General features: G+C 35.7%; 3 protein-coding genes across 7 annotated transcripts; all 3 read right to left on the reverse strand.

The window, feature by feature from the left end:
* Nucleotides 1–415: 415 nt before the first annotated feature.
* Nucleotides 416–6,682, reverse strand: LOC100240784 (putative pentatricopeptide repeat-containing protein At5g08490). 3 transcript variants are annotated; one of them, XM_019221052.2, is made up of 5 exons: nucleotides 6,160–6,681; nucleotides 3,350–6,051; nucleotides 2,724–2,928; nucleotides 2,501–2,620; nucleotides 416–628 (listed from the first exon to the last, which is right to left on the reverse strand). In XM_019221052.2, the coding sequence occupies exons 1-2, from the start codon at nucleotides 6,162–6,164 to the stop codon at nucleotides 3,495–3,497; spliced, it is 2,562 nt and encodes an 853-aa protein (XP_019076597.1). In that variant the 5' UTR covers nucleotides 6,165–6,681; the 3' UTR covers nucleotides 416–628; nucleotides 2,501–2,620; nucleotides 2,724–2,928; nucleotides 3,350–3,494. The 3 variants fall into 3 exon arrangements, with proteins under 3 accessions (XP_019076597.1, XP_019076599.1, XP_010653047.1); XM_019221054.2 differs by lacking the exon at nucleotides 416–628 and having other exon boundaries at nucleotides 2,236–2,620; nucleotides 3,350–4,161; nucleotides 4,270–6,051; nucleotides 6,160–6,682; XM_010654745.3 differs by lacking the exon at nucleotides 416–628 and having other exon boundaries at nucleotides 2,236–2,620.
* A 776-nt stretch (nucleotides 6,683–7,458) lies between these two features.
* Nucleotides 7,459–13,297, reverse strand: LOC100245878 (protein SUPPRESSOR OF GENE SILENCING 3). Of its 2 annotated transcripts, none has more exons than XM_010654747.3 (6): nucleotides 12,975–13,297; nucleotides 10,018–11,100; nucleotides 9,561–9,855; nucleotides 9,164–9,408; nucleotides 8,234–8,394; nucleotides 7,459–8,061 (listed from the first exon to the last, which is right to left on the reverse strand). In XM_010654747.3, the coding sequence occupies exons 2-6, from the start codon at nucleotides 11,053–11,055 to the stop codon at nucleotides 7,857–7,859; spliced, it is 1,944 nt and encodes a 647-aa protein (XP_010653049.1). In that variant the 5' UTR covers nucleotides 11,056–11,100; nucleotides 12,975–13,297; the 3' UTR covers nucleotides 7,459–7,856. The 2 variants fall into 2 exon arrangements, with proteins under 2 accessions (XP_010653049.1, XP_059594762.1); XM_059738779.1 differs by lacking the exon at nucleotides 12,975–13,297 and adding an exon at nucleotides 12,604–12,927.
* Nucleotides 13,298–13,860: 563 nt separating this feature from the next.
* On the reverse strand, nucleotides 13,861–15,633 carry LOC100251018 (GDSL esterase/lipase At5g08460). Of its 2 annotated transcripts, XM_002267853.4 has the most exons (5): nucleotides 15,208–15,633; nucleotides 14,900–15,027; nucleotides 14,573–14,815; nucleotides 14,234–14,489; nucleotides 13,861–14,170 (listed from the first exon to the last, which is right to left on the reverse strand). In XM_002267853.4, the coding sequence occupies exons 1-5, from the start codon at nucleotides 15,464–15,466 to the stop codon at nucleotides 13,935–13,937; spliced, it is 1,122 nt and encodes a 373-aa protein (XP_002267889.2). In that variant the 5' UTR covers nucleotides 15,467–15,633; the 3' UTR covers nucleotides 13,861–13,934. The 2 variants fall into 2 exon arrangements, with proteins under 2 accessions (XP_002267889.2, XP_019076600.1); XM_019221055.2 differs by having other exon boundaries at nucleotides 13,861–14,489.
* Nucleotides 15,634–17,076: the final 1,443 nt, after the last annotated feature.

Consider the following 17,076-nt stretch of genomic DNA (forward strand, 5'->3'; position numbering starts at 1 on the left):
TAATCTTATGCCTGTAATTTTTGGACTTAATGGTTCAGTGAATGAATTTCTAGTCCTTGTGGGAAATGGCATATGGGTGCTACATCTAGAATTAGTTCATCCTTCATTGGTTGTCACGGACTCCCCATACCATTTTTAAAAAAAAATCCCTCATCAGTTAAACCCTCTGCGAAATCCAGGTATTGGCAGGAGTTTTTCATCATCTCACATATCTGAGTTTTAAAAACGGTGAATCCATATTTGAGAATGGTTCCTAAAAGTACTTTCAATTATTTTTGAAAAAAAAAATTGCTTGAAATTTTAAATGCTAAAAATATTTTTATTTTTATATTTTTCATGAAATTACCGTATGCAAAAGTTCCCGTCCTATTTTAAAGTATTCTCCGTAGTTTCCAAGCGGGAAAGTAATGAGGACAGAATTTGAGGAACCCGATGTATCAACTGTTCAACCCCAAGGATCGTTTGATTCTAACTGTTGAACTCTTGTTAGCAAGCAATCCTTTTCTGGATTTTTGTGTTGAATGAAAAGCTATCACATTAAACATCTGCTACTCGATAACAAAGGGGAAAAAGAATGGACCTTATATACTCATAAACTACGTTAATCCATGAGCCATACATGAGACACCTGCATGGAAGAAGCAAAAACAGCGTGGGATTATATCATCCATGTATGAAAGTATCACGCAAAAACAACGCAACAACATGGGATTAGATCATCCATGAGCACCGTCAAGGATGAGAATATAGCATTACGAAATTGATGGTTGAATTAGGAAATATCGGGATGAAAATTTAAAAAAATAAAAATAAAAATTTGATGAAATATCCTCATAACACATTGCATGGTAAGTGTATACACGCACAATATTTGATATTAACATTAGTTTTTTGATTCATTTTTTAAGACCTTTTGGAGGGATTTTTGGGCCCATAACGTGACTTTAGCAACACCCTACGAGTACCCAAAGTTTCAACGGATATGGAGGCTTGTACACAGCTTCATTTGGATGAATGCGAGCCTCCTTTTTTTGCCTCAGCCAGTCTCCGCAATTGGTTCAACCAATCTGGACAACCGACTCAATTGGTTGAGGTTATTTCTCAACTGATCACCTACAGGTGATACGTAAAACTTTAACACTAAATTGGGTAAAAAAAAAAAAAAAAAAAAAGATGTATAAAAAAAAACAAAAAAAAATCATGATAAAGTGAAATTTGCTTGGCTGAAAGCCTGAAATTCCGACCATGCTATTGTTTGGTGTATGGAGAATAGATATTGAGAGAGAGAGAGGGAGAGTGGTGGATATACCCAACGGACAGAAAAAGAAAGGAATGAGTTAGCTTAGAGGCCGAATGAATGATCACTAACGAAGATGAGAAAAAAACAAATTAAAGGTCTATTTGATGATGTTCCTAAAGAATAGGTTCTTTTATAACAGTTGTTATAAATAGTTGAAAACAAAAACCTATTTGTTTTCAATTTTGCTCAGAACACTCTAGAAAAAACAACTTTAAACAAAAATTATTAATTTTTTTTTTTAAAAAACATGTTTTTATAACAAATTCTCAAAAAAATTGTTTTCAGTCATAAACTGTTTTTTGTTCCAAGGAATTTTTATTTTTTTTTCAAAAATAGGTTCCGAACTGAGTTGAAACTCTTTAACTTGGACAAACATTCACCAAAGCCTTTGCTATAAGACCTTACAAGTACTTATTTGTGAACATCCTCAGCAAACTGAAGATTCAGGTTCTTAGCCGCTACAACTATGCGAGAATATTTAGAGTTGAGAAAAATTGAAGATTATTAGACAAAAACAAAACGGAAGAAATGCTACGATTTCATTGTATGTGCTACTGATATGCATGCAAACAGGTCGGGCCGGGCTAGGCTTCGACCCTCTTGGTTGGGGTCGGGGCAACCCTAGCAAGGCCCAAGTTAGTCTTTGGGCCAACAGGCCCAATTTACATCACTAGCTATTGACACGATACTTAAGCTTTGTTTGGTTTTTGAAAATTACCAAGTAAAAAAAGGTACCAAGGAAAATGAATTTCATGTTGGGGCTTGGGGCAACCCTAACTATGCTCAAATTGGTCTTTGGGCCAACAGGTCCAATTTATATGACTAGCTCAATACATGATACTTATGCTATGTTTGGTTTTAAAAATTATTAGGAAAAAAAAGTCATATATATATATTAGAAACTTATATAAAGGAAAAAGAAGATGAATGAGTTTAAAGAAGTTCATAAAAATAGTTTATTAACTTCAAAAAAAAAATTCCTTCACTTTCTCTTTTCTTCTATGTTTTTTCTTTCTATTTTCTTTCCCTCACATTTTCTCTCAATTTTGTCCAGGCATTAAGGGCGGTAACAATGAAAGATCATTCTTAGGTAAAGACAGCTTCAGGGTTTATTTCTCAAAACTAAAAGGTAAAAACTCCACTACAACATTGAGCAAAAGTATCTTGAATCATATTGAGCTGTGCCATAAGCATCCTTACCTCCATCCAATTTGCATTTGACTCCAGCACTTCTCTCTTACTGCAACTTCCCCAAACTAATCTTCCTTTTGAAGTCCCTAGCTTCTTCAACCATTTTGATCTGCCCCGCACGGAATCCTTCTGAAAATCCACATTAAAGGATGCATTGCAACAATCAAATGAAGGAAAAGGAGAAGAAAACCAATGACAAAACATTCAACTTCTCCAGGGAAAACAAACCAACCTCAAGTTCATTCTTCTCAAAGCTGAAAAGGTTAATTTTTCCATCTACATGTTCTTCATAGGGCATCTCAGATTCTCTCAGTCATTCCATGCAAATGATTTGAGAATAGGGATGTGAATGAATCAGGCTGAAGCCTAGTCAAGTCTTGGCAAATTACCAGGCCGAGCCCAGGTGCATTGGCATTACCCTTCTGGAAACTGCCCATCTGAGATGGAAAGGAAATTGAGAAGTTAGTATAGGAAAGGTGTCTATGTTTATCTAAGACTATGTTTGGTTCTTCAAAAGTACTTAGGAAAAAAAAATGCTGTCTATTTGGATATACTAAAAATTTCTTGTTCTTAAAAACAGAAAATAGCAGTACACAATGTGATCACAGAGAAACTGTGAAAAGATTGAGAAAACTGTTTTTCATATTTGAGTTCCTACACATAATTCTATTTCTGAAAAGTTTTGAAAACTGTTCTTAGAAATTGACTTTAGATAACTGTTTTTGAAAACATTGCCAAATAGTAGGGCTCATAACCCTCTTCAGTTCATGAAGATTAAATCCAGATAACTGAGAATATGCTAGAGATAGCAGATACTAATGAGAAAAATAAATTGGTTACATTTTCAGTGTTACTGACCTCTATTTTAGGTGCCATTTCAGACAAAAATAATGGCAGCTAGCCCTGCCTTGAAGGTTCACCTGCCCATACAGATGTCATCAATGGTGTTGAAGATTCCAAATTTCCAGGCATTCCAAATGCTGAATCATTGATTAGATATAGTTCAAAAGTGAAATGGCTCTTTCATCAGTTGATCCAAGGTGCTTAATGTTCTGTAGATAATGCTTCTTTGTGGGTGGGAAGAATCCCCAGCTATGAATACATTCTTCCTCCTCCCCACTTCAATCCAGCTGCATCCAGCAGGCTTTTTCAACTCTCTGGTCCGCATCAGCCTCCGTATCTCCATGACGCCATCCCATCTAGCATCCGCTGCATATAGGTTAGACATCACTACATAGTTCCCGATATTGTCAGATTCAATCTTAAAGAGATGATCAGCCACTACTCTTCCTAATTCAACCTCATGGTGAGTCCTACAAGCTCCCAGCAATGTTCCCCATATGTTTGCATTAGCTTCAATTGGCATCCTGGTCACAAAAGTGTAAGCATCCTTAATTCGGCCTCCTCGGGCAAGAAGATCCACAACACAAGCATACTGTTCCATGGTGGGTTGGAAGCCATGGACCTTCTCAATTGAGTTAAAGATCTTCCACCCTTCATCTACTAGGCCAGCATGACTGCAGGCAAACAAGACTGCGGTAATGATAACATGATCCGGCTTCACACCCAACTCAAGCATATAAGAGAAAATCCTGAGTGCTTCCTCTCCCATGCCATGCATTGCGAACCCACCAACCATGGCTGTAAACATGACCAGATCTTTCTGAGGGCTTGACAAAAAAAGCTTATAAGCACCAAATACGCTTCCACATTTTGAGTACATATCTATGAAAGCTCCATTCAAGCGAACATCATTGAAACAAGCTCTAATTACATACCCATGACACTGCCTCAGCATGTGGACCGAGGCCATATGAGCACAAGCCGGAAGGATGCTCATGATAGTCACTATGTCAGGCTTCATCCCCTGACCTTGGAGCTCATGGAAAAGGCTCAGAGCTTGATCAGGAAAATCATTTTCAGCGTAAACTCGAACCATTAAATTCCAAGTAGTTAAATCAGTTTCAGACATTGTGTTGAATATTGCATAGGCATCATCATGAGAACTACTATTCACATAACCTGAGATCATTGAATTGCAAGTGACCACATTCCGTTTCTCTGACAAACTCCCAAAAATATTGACTGCATATTTCATGTTGCCACATTTGGCATATGCATCGAGCATCCCATTTCCAAGAGTAGGTCCAGCATCACCCTGCAAAAGACCAAATCTAATTGAATAGCTATGGGTTTCTTTAACCTTTTTGACTCTGGAAACAGCAGCATAATACTGAATTATAGTTAAGATAGTAATGGAATCAGGTCTTATTCCTTCCCTTAGCATCCAGTGTAATAGGTTGACAAGGTGAGTTTCACACCCACTCTCTGTAAAGGCATCAAGAATAGCATTCCATGATATCAAGTCTTTACGAGAAATCATTAAGAATGTCTGAAGAGCAGCTTGTGTGTAATTGCATTTTGCATAGAAACTTAGAAGGGCATTTCCAACTGATGTATCCTCACGTAGACCAGGATGCCGGATAATATAGCCATGGATCCCCTTTGCTACCTGCAAATTATGTACATGGGCACAAGCGGGAAGAACACTAACAAGGGTGACAGAATCTGGCTTTATTGTCTCTAGAGAGATGAACTCCGAAAATAACTCTAATGCTTTCAACCACTCACCATTTGAGGCATACCCTGCAATAATAGCATTCCATGAAACCAAATCTCTTGATTTCATGTTTCTGAACAAGAATTCTGCTTTTTCCATCTGTCCAATCCTCAGGTAAAAGCTCATAAGAGAGTTGATTACAGAAACATCTTCTACCAGCTCCATTCTTCGCAAAACATGACAGTGGACCTCTTTCCCATACCGGTAACCAGCATTCTCTTCTAATGATGCACACACAGGTAGAATACTTGCAATTGTTGCATAATTAGGTTGTATCGGTCCTTTAAGCATTGCATGGAATAATTTGAATGCTTCTTCTGTGAACTTATTCTCAGAAAACCCTGCAATCACTGCATTCCATGAAACCACATCTTTGAACTCAATTCTATTAAATGCAGCATATGCATCACTGCAAACAAGCCCGCACTTTGCATACATTGATATTAAGGCATTTCCTGCAAGGGTATGTGATTCCAACCCTGATTTAATCACATAAGAGTGCACACTCTTCCCAGCATCTTCTCGGAGACGAGCGCACACAGGAAGAACAATAGCAATGGTGACAGAGTTGGGCTTAGCTTCATTTACCATATGCATTGCACGGAACAACCTCATCACCTCAGCCTCATGACTTTGGAATCCAGCCAAACCAGAGAGGACAATGTTCCAAATGACGGGATCACGTTGGTCCATCTCACCAAATAGTTTGTTGCAATAATCAAGAGCTCCAGATTTTGCATACAAGTTGAGCAATCCTTTACACAGAGACTGACATGAAACATGGCCTAGTTTAAGAGCATAACCATGGAGAACACTCCCGAATCGGATGGCGGAAATGGCAACACAGGATTTGAGAAGAGCTGCGAGGATTTGGCCGTTGGGTTTATATCCTACAGAACATCGTACCCTTTCGAGGAAAAGGGACAGAGCTTCATCATGCCTGGAAGTTAAACATCATGGTTCAGGCAAATCATCAAACAGGTTGTATGCATTGGAGTTGGTCACAGAAACAACCAGAAGAAAGGAAAAGAAAAAGAACAAACCACACCTCATCAGAAAAAGCTCTGCGCAGTATTTTTTGTTATCACTTTCTTTGGAAGGAGAGCAATGCAATCACATCTACAGTAACTACTATAGTTTTTAGAATGTTCCAAATTCATAATAGTACGGAAGGAATGAATTCATTGAATTTGAAAACAATATCTTGTATTGGAAATCAAATCCACCACTCTCGTTAGTAGCATTGTATGAAGGGTTTTTTACTTTCCTAATTTTTCTCGGCATCCAAACATTGGTTCAGGGGTTTCTCTTCCTAATAAATTTTATTGGCAGCCAAACCTAGGGGATTGTGTCTTTTAGTGTACATTAATTTCCATTTAAATTAGGCGTTTTACACACAAATGTTTCAAAAAAAAATATATATTGGTCAAATTAAAATTTGATTAGTTTGAAAAAAATGATGCTTGGCCTAGGCATGGATCTTGGGCTTTGCTTGAACTTTGGCTTGGCCCACATTCACTGAAGGCATGAAGGTTTGATATTGGATAAGATACCTTGCATTGAATCTTCAAACATGAACTTGAAGAATCTTGAAATCTTCGAACTTGAATTTGAAATCTTTATTAAAGACACATGTAGACCTTGTTTTAGACCATACCTTCCAATCAACTCATGAATGCATGTTTTTCCCTTCTAAATTGCTCAAAACATCCATCACAAACTTTTATATTTTCTATGGGAAGCACTTCTACAAGAATTTTTTTTTTTGGTACTTGGTAAGTGGTACAACTACAACACATTCAACAAGCATTATTCGATAAAAATCATGTTCGACATTGTTGGCATCTTCAAATTTATTATTGTCACTGTTATTAGAGAACATATCTACCAAAATAAAATAAGACACATTAGAAGGGATATTTTCTATTAATATGAACAACAATGCATGCTGATGCTACAATGGTTAAATCTTAACAGCAAGAAAAGAAAACCACATCTAATGATATAACTGCCATTAGTTTTTTCACTTGTATAGCATCATGCTCTCAACAAACCATTTCCAACAATGGCCACAACACCACCTAAGCTAATCTTTTGAACAAAGACTCAAAAACCCCACAACGACACCCAAAAAAACGGCAATAAATCTTTGTCAAATACCTAATTTCTATAAATAAAACAAGGGCAAACTATTGGGCACTGGAGGCAGCAAGCATCTCTCATACATTCAACACATTCACTACCTCAACTATAACAGGATCAACCCATCCACATCCGACATCATCACAAGTAGTTCACAACCTACTTAGATTTCATATTTGCTTGTTCCATGACAGAAAAAAAAAAAAAAAAAAAATCCAGATCCATCCCCATTCAATCTTAAAAACCTCAAAAAATGAGGCACAAAAATCCTTACAAACTGATTAGTCACACCTGAGCCACCTCTCAGAGGCACAAAATGCGAAAGGATGAACAAGCTCCATGCAAAATCGAAAATCAGAAACACCCCACCTCCCACCTCACACAATTACTTCTGCTTCTCACAACTCTCTTTGTCCTGTGCGATATTCTTCTAAGTATTGTTAGCGGAAAGGATAAAAGAAAAAAAGAAAAAAACAAACAAACTCAGTCTTTCCCAGGAAAAACTATAGATGTCCACATCTATTTCACCAAATCAAATCTTTGGAGTCTCTCTGCCGGATTTAGTACCAATTCTGTCAACAACATTTGGAGCATATTATCTGCTTAACTGAGGTCTGATGTGTACTTCTCCATCAGCTTGGAGAGCTCATCATCGAACTCTTTCTCTAGACCAACCTCTTCCTCCCAATGCCTTTGTTTCATGGCCACCACCTTTTCCTCATGAGCTCTGATCAGCTCTTCTCTCTCCGCCACAAAATTTTCCATTTCCTTGTCCTGAAATTTGATGAATTTTGCAACTTCCTCCACCCTATTGCCAAAGAATGAGAAAGGAAAGAAACTCATAAACAACAACCACCTATTATCAAGAAGCTCATCATAACATAATTCATTTGTTTAATCCCAAAGGGAAATAAAATGAGGGGGAAAAAACACTGAACTTAATGAATGGCAGTATCCACATAAGTAAAGGCAACCCATACCTGCTGCGTCGAGGATCCTCTATAGCAGAAGGGTTTCCACTTGATTGCTTTACCTTCTCACGCTTCTCCTGCTGGAACTTCTCAAAGTCATCCTCCTTAGCATCTCTGGCGTCATGGATGACTTTGATTTGCTCTTTGAAAAATTGCTCTTGAAAATCCATCTAAAGAGTATGCATTGCAGAACACTCAAATGAATAGAAGGAAAAAAAATTCACCAACACTATATAAGAAACAGAGATGGGAGTAAAGAAACACATGTTTCATATAAAAGAAAAGAAAAAATAATTGAGAATCCAATTCTTAGTTCACTAGAACAAATTTGGTAAGGCACACTCTGTTACATAAAAACTCAAAATAGCAGGTGTCTGAAGAACATTTTAATAAAAATTATTTGAATTTATTGATGGCTGTGTAAACATGTTGAAGACTAAAAAGTATCAGGCCCAAAGCTCCAGCCTAATGGAAAGTGATGTTTGCAAATACAAAGCCACAGCCATCAAAAGTAAAAGGCATTTAAAGGTTGGTTTCTTTTTAAAAATATAAGAAAAAAAAAAACAGATTTAAGAAAACTTATATCATGACTTTAATCTTAAAAAAAAAAAAGGGTGCTAATCATCCACATCAATGATGATTGATTTGAGAAATTTGAATGAAGAACCTCCTTGAAGCTAGTACTTTATAAAAGACAAGTACTTCATAAACAGAAAATAAAAGACGATATGGCAATCTGAAATAGCAATATAGCTGCTATTTCACACATAATTGCCACCACCAAGAATTATCTTAAGAAGTCAAGGGTCCAAAAAAGCATGCATCAGCAGCATACAGTCACCATTGCTTAAATGGCATAAACACTACTATTTTCATCTCAATGACATTTGAAAGACATGGCACTGGATAATTAAATTATACTGTAGTTTATTTTATTACCTCTTCCTTACTCTCTTGGTGCTGTACTTTTGTTCTTTCTTTCACAATGCGGTTTTCTTTCATAGACTTGCGCAGCCTCTCACTTACTATACCAAGGGACTCTTCATAAGCTTTTGATTTCCTTTGTTCTTTTGCAACTCTGTTTTTAAACCAAATGAGTTGTTGATTATCCTCACTCATTTGCTTCATTTGACTAACAACCATTTCTTGATATGATCTCATCTCAAACTTCAGTTTTGATTTTCCTACACCAGTGAACAGCAACATTAGAAGAATTCTACATTTTTACGACAACCAACCACTCCCAAAATAAATAAATAAATAAATTATACAGCACATCAAGGCATCATTTGACTTCAAACTAAGGGCATAGCTAAGAGCAGGAAAGACAAGGAACCTTGAGAATGTTGGTTGAATAGTGTCAAATCTTCCTTTATAGCCATGTATCCATAAAGCTGGCGCTTTCCTCCAGGATAGAAAGGAACACGACGACGATCCCATGCTTCCCTATCTGTGCCTTGCTCAGCAAAGTGCTTATGAAGGCGTTCAGCCTCTAAGTAACCAATTGCCGAGCTCTCAAAAATCAAAACACTCATTCCTCTGTGCCCTTGTGGACCATAGGAATGTCGAGCCTTCACTGCAGCATATGAGCTGAAATAATCAAGAAGCTCTTGATTCCCCATCCCAATCCACTGAAATCCAATATAACACGAGAATATTATATATTGTAACATCAGGACTGAAATACATTTTAATAGACAAATCCAATTTTGATTCATTCAAAATAACAAATTAAGTGACAAAGTTGCACCCTAAGTTTATCTCTATAAAGAAACAAGAAATCTTGTTTGTACCTTCTCATCAGCATCCTGTTCAAGTCTAGTGTTCATTATGATAACCATTGGAGGCCAAACAATCTCATGATCTTTAACCGACTCATATAGACCTTTCCACTTTCCAAATGCCTCTCCAGCTGGTACAACAGAAGTACCCCTCCTGTACAACTCCTCATCCAGAAGTTCTGCAAGCTCTCGATGAAGTTTGACCCTCTTTGATCCTTTTGTTTTGGCATGTGTGATCAAGGGTTGGAGACCCCTGTACCAGTCAATGGCACCAGGTCCACCTTGGCATGCAGGACAATGCCACTGCCTGGCTGGTTCGTTAATTTCCTCAATTGTTAAGCTATCCAATATCTCAAAAAATGACTTAAACCACTTGCTCTTCTTGCGTGTTTCATGGCTCTTTTGGCTTGTATCAGAATCAAAATCATCACTGAGAAGTTCATCATCACTATCATCAGCCACATCAACATCATCATCATTGTCATCAATATCTTCCTCTTTATCATCCTCAATATCAGCAGAGTAGGAATTGAAATTATTTTCATCTTTGCCTCGCACATCTTCTGATTTTATGGAACCGGGACGATTGTTCCATTTCCATCCATGCTCCAGAGGTGGGGGAATAACTGGCTGTGGGCCCATATAGCTACCCTCCAACCCTCTATTGATTGATTGGGGCCTCACATTTCCTCTTCCTGCTGGTTTCCTAGAATCAGCAGTTTGTGCAGCCCAGGAATTAGCAGGAGCTTTTCCTGATCCATCATTACTGCGCATGCCTAGTTTCTGAGCTGTATCTGGCTGCCCCCAAGCCTTAGTACTAGAATTTTGAGGAGCCCAACTTTTTGCAGCACTGCTTCCAGCTCTATTCTTAGATTTTCTTGAATAAACCTCCCATTCACCATCTTGTGCAGAATCCAAGCTGATGTCTGCCACCCCTTGATTCAACGGTTCAACACCAACATTAGGGACTTCAGATGCATGTCTACTCTTGGGGGATGCATTAGAAGCACCAGCAGCTAACTGCTTTCCACCCCCTTTTCTCAAACTCATCTTATCAAGCAATCTTTTTTCCAGACCGCTGCCTTCAATAAAAACCTATCACATTTAAATATTTAAAAGTCAAAAACAAAAGAAAAAGAAGTGACCTCATATTTATAAGCTAACCTACAGAAAGGTAGACTACTAAGCTCATATCAACACACATGAGAAGCATGGAAGGAAAAACAAAACGACAACATGTGATTGGACCATTTTTATACAGACTCCAAGCACTCTCATTTGGATTTTTAGCACAGGATTGAAACTAAAAAATCACCTTATAAGGAAAAAAAGAAAAAGGGTTTACAAACTAACAACAGGCAATCTATTTGAACTACAAGCAAATTGAATGGAGACCCTAGACCATGTTTTTTATATAGGCCACAAACTACATGCAATCAATTTGAACTGTTTATCACATATCACACTTTGACACCAATTCAGCATCATCTAAATCCCTGGCCTTTTTTTCAAAGAACAAATTATGTACTAAAAAATAATAATTAAAAAAAAAAACAGTTCTCAAGAGTAAACCATACAAATTATGATCAGAAAAAACAAAAAACAGTAGTCAAGAGTAAGCCCTTTATCCCATTAAACAATCAAACCTGCTAAAACAGTGTGGTGCTTCTTTGACAACTACCAATTTCATTTTACTCATCATCAATCACAATTTCCATCTCATCAACAGCAAATCACAACAGTGGACAGAAATCAGAACACTTTAACTAATGCAACTGATTTGTAAATTAGATACACCCATCACAATCCATTACCGAATCAAGTTCACAAAAGAGAAATAGAAAACACAAATAATGATGCAGCATAATCTTATTATGCTAAAATTTGGGTTAGCATCCAAAAACAAGACTACTGATTGCTCCTGGACCACATTCTTTCATGCATTATCATTCAAAACAGAAATCTACTGAACTGCTCTAAGCTCTGGGCCAAAACCACTAGTCTTTCTTCATCCACATTATTTTAGTGGTTCATTACCCAAAAGGAAAAAAAATACTCTTCCATATTCCTCTAAAATCTGGACTAAAGCCCATCTCCCAAACCACTCCTCTTTCATTAGTAACCTTACAGTAATTGGATCTAAACAATTACCATAAAGTAAGAAATGCCAATGATATAAACAAACCCCTACACCAGCAACCATCTCCAATTTTAGACCACAAACACCACTTCCTTTTCCCTTTCCTTCATTTTCCCAGCAACCAAACACAGCATTCACAGACATACATACACATATACATAGACAAAGAGAAATGAGACAACCAGAGCAGGAGAGAGTATACCGGCTGTTTTCTTTTCATTTTCCATCACTTCCTCAGCAACCAAACAATGCATTAGGTATGCTCATAGTCTCATATACATGTGTGTAGATACACAGATATCCACAAACAATGCCTCTAATAAAACCACACACCAGTTTCTATTCCTTTTCCACCATTTTCTCACCAACCAAACACAGAATTAGCACACACATATTTTACATAGACAGATACACAGAAGCAGAGAGAAAAATATCAGCATACCACACCAATAATTTACCTCTCCATTTTCCGGCACTTTCTCAGCAAGCAAACACCAGCATTAGGGTTACACACAAGCACATACACATCTATAGATACAGAGAAATAGAGAGAGACACATGAAATGAACGAACAGAGATTCACATACAACGCCTTCAATAGAACCAGAAACTCCATGTTCTATTCTTTGTCATCATTTTCTCACCAACCAAACACCGTATTAGCACACAGAAACACATGCTTTACATTTTCCCACCAACTGTTTCCCTCTCCATTTTCAGCTACTTCCTCAGCAACCAAAAACCAGCATTAGGGTTACATACAAGCACATACACATCCACATCCACAGATACAGAGAAATAGAGAGAAACAGAAAAGCAGAGAGCAAACCAGAGGAAGATCGAGGCTCGATGGCCGGCGAAGACGGAGATCACAGGCGAATTGGCCGGCAATTGAAGTACACGCGCCGGGCAACAGGCACCAAGTACTGAAGAAACAGTGGTAAGAGTAAAGTAATAGCGTGAGAAGTAAGCAAATGAAGTTATATAGCGTTTAAAAGTCCGGACTCCAAAATTTGATTAAATCTGATTTATAATACATATAAAATCACGGAGGAAAGAGCAAAGTGTCTGGGTTTGTCCTTGTGGGATCTTTTTCTTTTTCTTTTTCTTTTTCTTTGCTTTGCTTTTCTTTTCTTTTCTTTTCTTGCCAAGCCAGCATACGCGGGTCAAATTTATGCTAATTGATTGCCAAAATACTCCCAAGTAGTCCATTTGAGTGATTACAATTTTTTTTTAAAAAAAAATGTTCACAAAAATGCAAATATCTTAATAATATTTAATTAAAATTAATTAAAAAATTATATATTTATAAATTATGTAATATTCATATCAATAAGTTAAAATAAGTAAAATAAATTTTAAATAAAAAATAAAAACAATTTTTTAATTTTTAATCTATTTTTATCTTTCTATGCTCCTTCTTTTTATATATATATATATATATATTTTCTTTATTTTATATTTTTTCTCAAATTTTTTGGAACTAAACATAAATAAAAATATGCATATAATTTTCCAGAACTAAATATATAATTAAGATCATGTGCCAATTATCAGTCATTACTCATTTATGAAATTAATTTTATTTATATTTTTCTACAAAAAAAAAAATTAAGCTCGTTAAGAAACAAAATAATAAAATTTACAAAATCTCTTTGGGTATTTATTATAATATCAATTAAGCCATGTAGCAGACAAAATTGGTCTTGTTAACAAAGAATGAAAACTCATAATATTCATGTATGCATATTTCCTTATCCGTACAAAGACATTTATGTGGATGGTGAGTTTATGAAGATAAATTATTGTTGGAAATCATTTGTTGTATGTTAATGGGATAACACTCAGAGCGTGACCCTGCATAAGCCTTGTGAGCAAGAATCTTGTTGACTGCTTGTGTTGGATGAAAGGCATCCCAAAACACGTATTGGTCCCTATCCACGCAGGGAACGGAGAAGGGAAGGCATGTTATTTGTGCTTGATTCATCCCCATGCCACAACATGCTCTATTGGTAACGCTAAATCCTGCAAATATATAACCATAATTATCGATATCGAACAAACTTGAGTTCAAACCTTGGGACTTACCATAGTTTATTGGGGAATTAAGTATGTCATTGAGCGCTCTGTAAGTGTTGCCATGCACAAAAATTGCCCCCGGATGGTTTGCATTTAGTTGATCAACGAGAGACCTGAGTCGTGTGTTGAACATTTTAACAAGCTCGTTCACAAAGAACACACACTTCCTCGGTGGAGCGAGCCCAGTAGCTAGTTGGTTTGGTATGCAACCAAGTGGACCAATGTCTGCTAAGAAGAACTTTCTGAACCCTAGGCTGTGAAGTGTCTGTAAAATTAACAGTACCATTTTCTCAACTTGAAGAAGAAGATAATGGAAGAAAGGATCCATGAAGGGTTTCTTGATCATACCAAGATTTGCCTTGTATAATGGTTTATCAGAAGATCAGCATAGTCAATAGGGGTGTACAAGTAGCTTGATGTGTAGAAAGAAGGCTTGAGATAGTTGTTAATGTAGTCGTTGCTACCAAGGACTATGACAACCAAGGATTTTGCTAAGTATTGGCTAAGTGAATTCTCATCCATTTGGCTCCTTAGTTGATTCAAAGTGCTTTCAAAGTTCTGGACCTGTTGACTTAGGCTATACCGATCTCCCTGTATCACATAAATATGTTACAAAAATTTGATAAACCATGATGAAAAATTAGAAGGTAGCAAGATAGACATATGATATGTTACTAGATTTCTTCCGGTCTCATCAAGGATTCCTGCTGCTGCTGAAGCGTAGTTTACACCCCTAAGAACATTGCCTCCTGTTGTTGAAGAATCTGCAAATGCTGGAAGATAAGGAAGACCTAACAATTCTCCTACAAAATTGGAAAAAAAAAAAAAAAAAGATTTAGTTGATTATAACCATGTAGGTTTGTATTCTCGTTCAAGAATAAACCATGAATGATTTGAGAAAAAATTTGAGTCAGGAATATAATACATGTAATGAAAGTGTTAGAAAATGATTGTGAAGGAATGATTGAAAAAGACAAAATTACCAAGAAAATCAATAATGGTTTTCCCATTGCAAAATCTGCCGGATGGTCCTCCATTAAAATCGATGCCATAAGGCATGAAGTTTGATTTTGCAAGAGAGTTCAAGTTGTTGTTGTTCCCATCATCCACTATTGAATCTCCCATCACAAACATGGCCGGAAACTCTGGTGTTGCCACCACCGCATTTGAAGAAACCACCACCACCACTACCATAAAAACAATCTTGAATATCAATGGACATGGCACTTCCATCTTTACCATTTTTTTTCTTCTCTTTTTTTTCTCCTCTTAGATGCATACAATATAAGACTTGATATAAGGAGGAAAGAAAGATTTGGGGTTGCTTTTTGGTAAAGTAGGAAACAGTTTTAAGTCATCAAAGTGCTTTGGTTTTTGCTTTTTGTTAAAAGGGTTTTTGGTCTAGAGCTCTTTTCTCCTCGTGTTCCTCCTACTTTTTGATACTCTTATTGTTGGCATTTTGCTATATAAGATAGAATTAACCCATGGGCCTCAAAATGGTTTGGCTCAACTCTTTTGTTTGTAAGCCTACTTATATATAATTTAAAGAAGAGACCTACAACATAATGGGTTAGGCCCAATCCAACTAATAGATGACACATGTTTTTTGACTATATAGAAAATTTACTTTTTCTATTCAGTTAAAAGTAATTTGTTGATATCAACCAATATACCTAAACTGAACCTATTAATAACAAGTTCACTTTAGTTATGTCGGATGATGTTAACATATTACTTTTAATTAAATAGAAAAAACTAAATATTTTGGTTTGGGTTGAAAATTTTCAACTCTTATATATAAGCCTTAGGTTGAGCTCCATCCAAGCCTAATAAAATCATAATGTTTTAAATTGTGAAATGCTATTTATTTTTATTAAATAAAAGTAAATAATTTGAAGATGTGATGAATTAATATAATATTTAACATTAGTAATGATATGTAGCTTATATTTTTATAACATTCCATACATGAAATTAAAAAAATTAAATTAAAAAAAGTTAAAAATATGAGGCAAAAAGTGAAGCCTTGTAGTAGATACAAACATGATAGGGCACTTTAATTGATATTAATACAAAATTTTTGTATTTTATAAGATTATGATCATGTTAATCCTACACTTTCAATAAATTATTAAATAATTTTTTGAGCATATAATTGAAATTAGAACCAATAAGAAGTGTGTCTATTTTAAAAAATAATTAATTACCTAAACAACTTGAAAACTCATTTCAACCTAACTGATTTGAGCTTGGGTTCACCGTATTTTCATAGAAGATGAACTTGTCTCTTAAAGAGACAACTTCAAATTCTTTCTAATTTTTTGGAATTTCCTCAAATGAAGACTTCTTTGTGTTAGTAAGTCTTTCATATCAAAATAAAATACATAATTTGAACTTGAATTTAAAAAATGTGGTTCTTATGAAAAAAAAAAAAAAGTTCTATTTATAATTTGCAATTTTAGTAAAAATTTAGAAATTGTTTATTGAAACTAAGGTGGTATCTGTTTTTTTAAATTAACTCTAAATAGAACTTTAATGTTTAATAGTATTAAGTATTAGGTTGTTTGTTTTTGTAATATTTTATTTCAATTAAACATTAAAAAGTAAAGAAAAATCAATATGTTGTTTTTTCTATTTAGAAAAAATTAAATATTTTGGTTTTTTCTATTCGGCAAAAAGTTTATAATAAATTATGAAAAAATAGAAAAACAAACAATTCAAAGTTTGAAAAAACAAACACCTTCTAAGATTATAGTACAAATTTAAAACTTGTATTTTAAGACTATGATTTTAGTATAACCATGCATAATCACATTTGGATTATGCAAATTATATTGTACTTCATTTTTTTT

The sequence above is a fragment of the Vitis vinifera genome, chromosome 7, assembly GCF_030704535.1.
Source record: "Vitis vinifera cultivar Pinot Noir 40024 chromosome 7, ASM3070453v1".
NCBI classification, from domain to species: Eukaryota; Viridiplantae; Streptophyta; class Magnoliopsida; order Vitales; family Vitaceae; genus Vitis; species Vitis vinifera.

Excerpts from the sequence above, each read along its gene's own strand:
- LOC100245878 (XM_010654747.3), bottom strand. The coding sequence starts at position 11,055 with ATGAGTTTGAGAAAAGGGGGTGGAAAGCAGTTAGCTGCTGGTGCTTCT. Across the intron at positions 8,395-9,163 it reads ACCAAGAGAGTAAGGAAGAG|ATGGATTTTCAAGAGCAATT; the intron begins GTAATAAAATAA and ends CATACTCTTTAG. Across the intron at positions 8,062-8,233 it reads GAGGATCCTCGACGCAGCAG|GGTGGAGGAAGTTGCAAAAT; the intron begins GTATGGGTTGCC and ends CTTTGGCAATAG.
- LOC100251018 (XM_019221055.2), bottom strand. The coding sequence starts at position 15,466 with ATGGTAAAGATGGAAGTGCCATGTCCATTGATATTCAAGATTGTTTTT. Across the intron at positions 15,028-15,207 it reads AACCATTATTGATTTTCTTG|GAGAATTGTTAGGTCTTCCT; the intron begins GTAATTTTGTCT and ends CCAATTTTGTAG. Across the intron at positions 14,490-14,572 it reads ATTATACAAGGCAAATCTTG|ACACTTCACAGCCTAGGGTT; the intron begins GTATGATCAAGA and ends TTAATTTTACAG.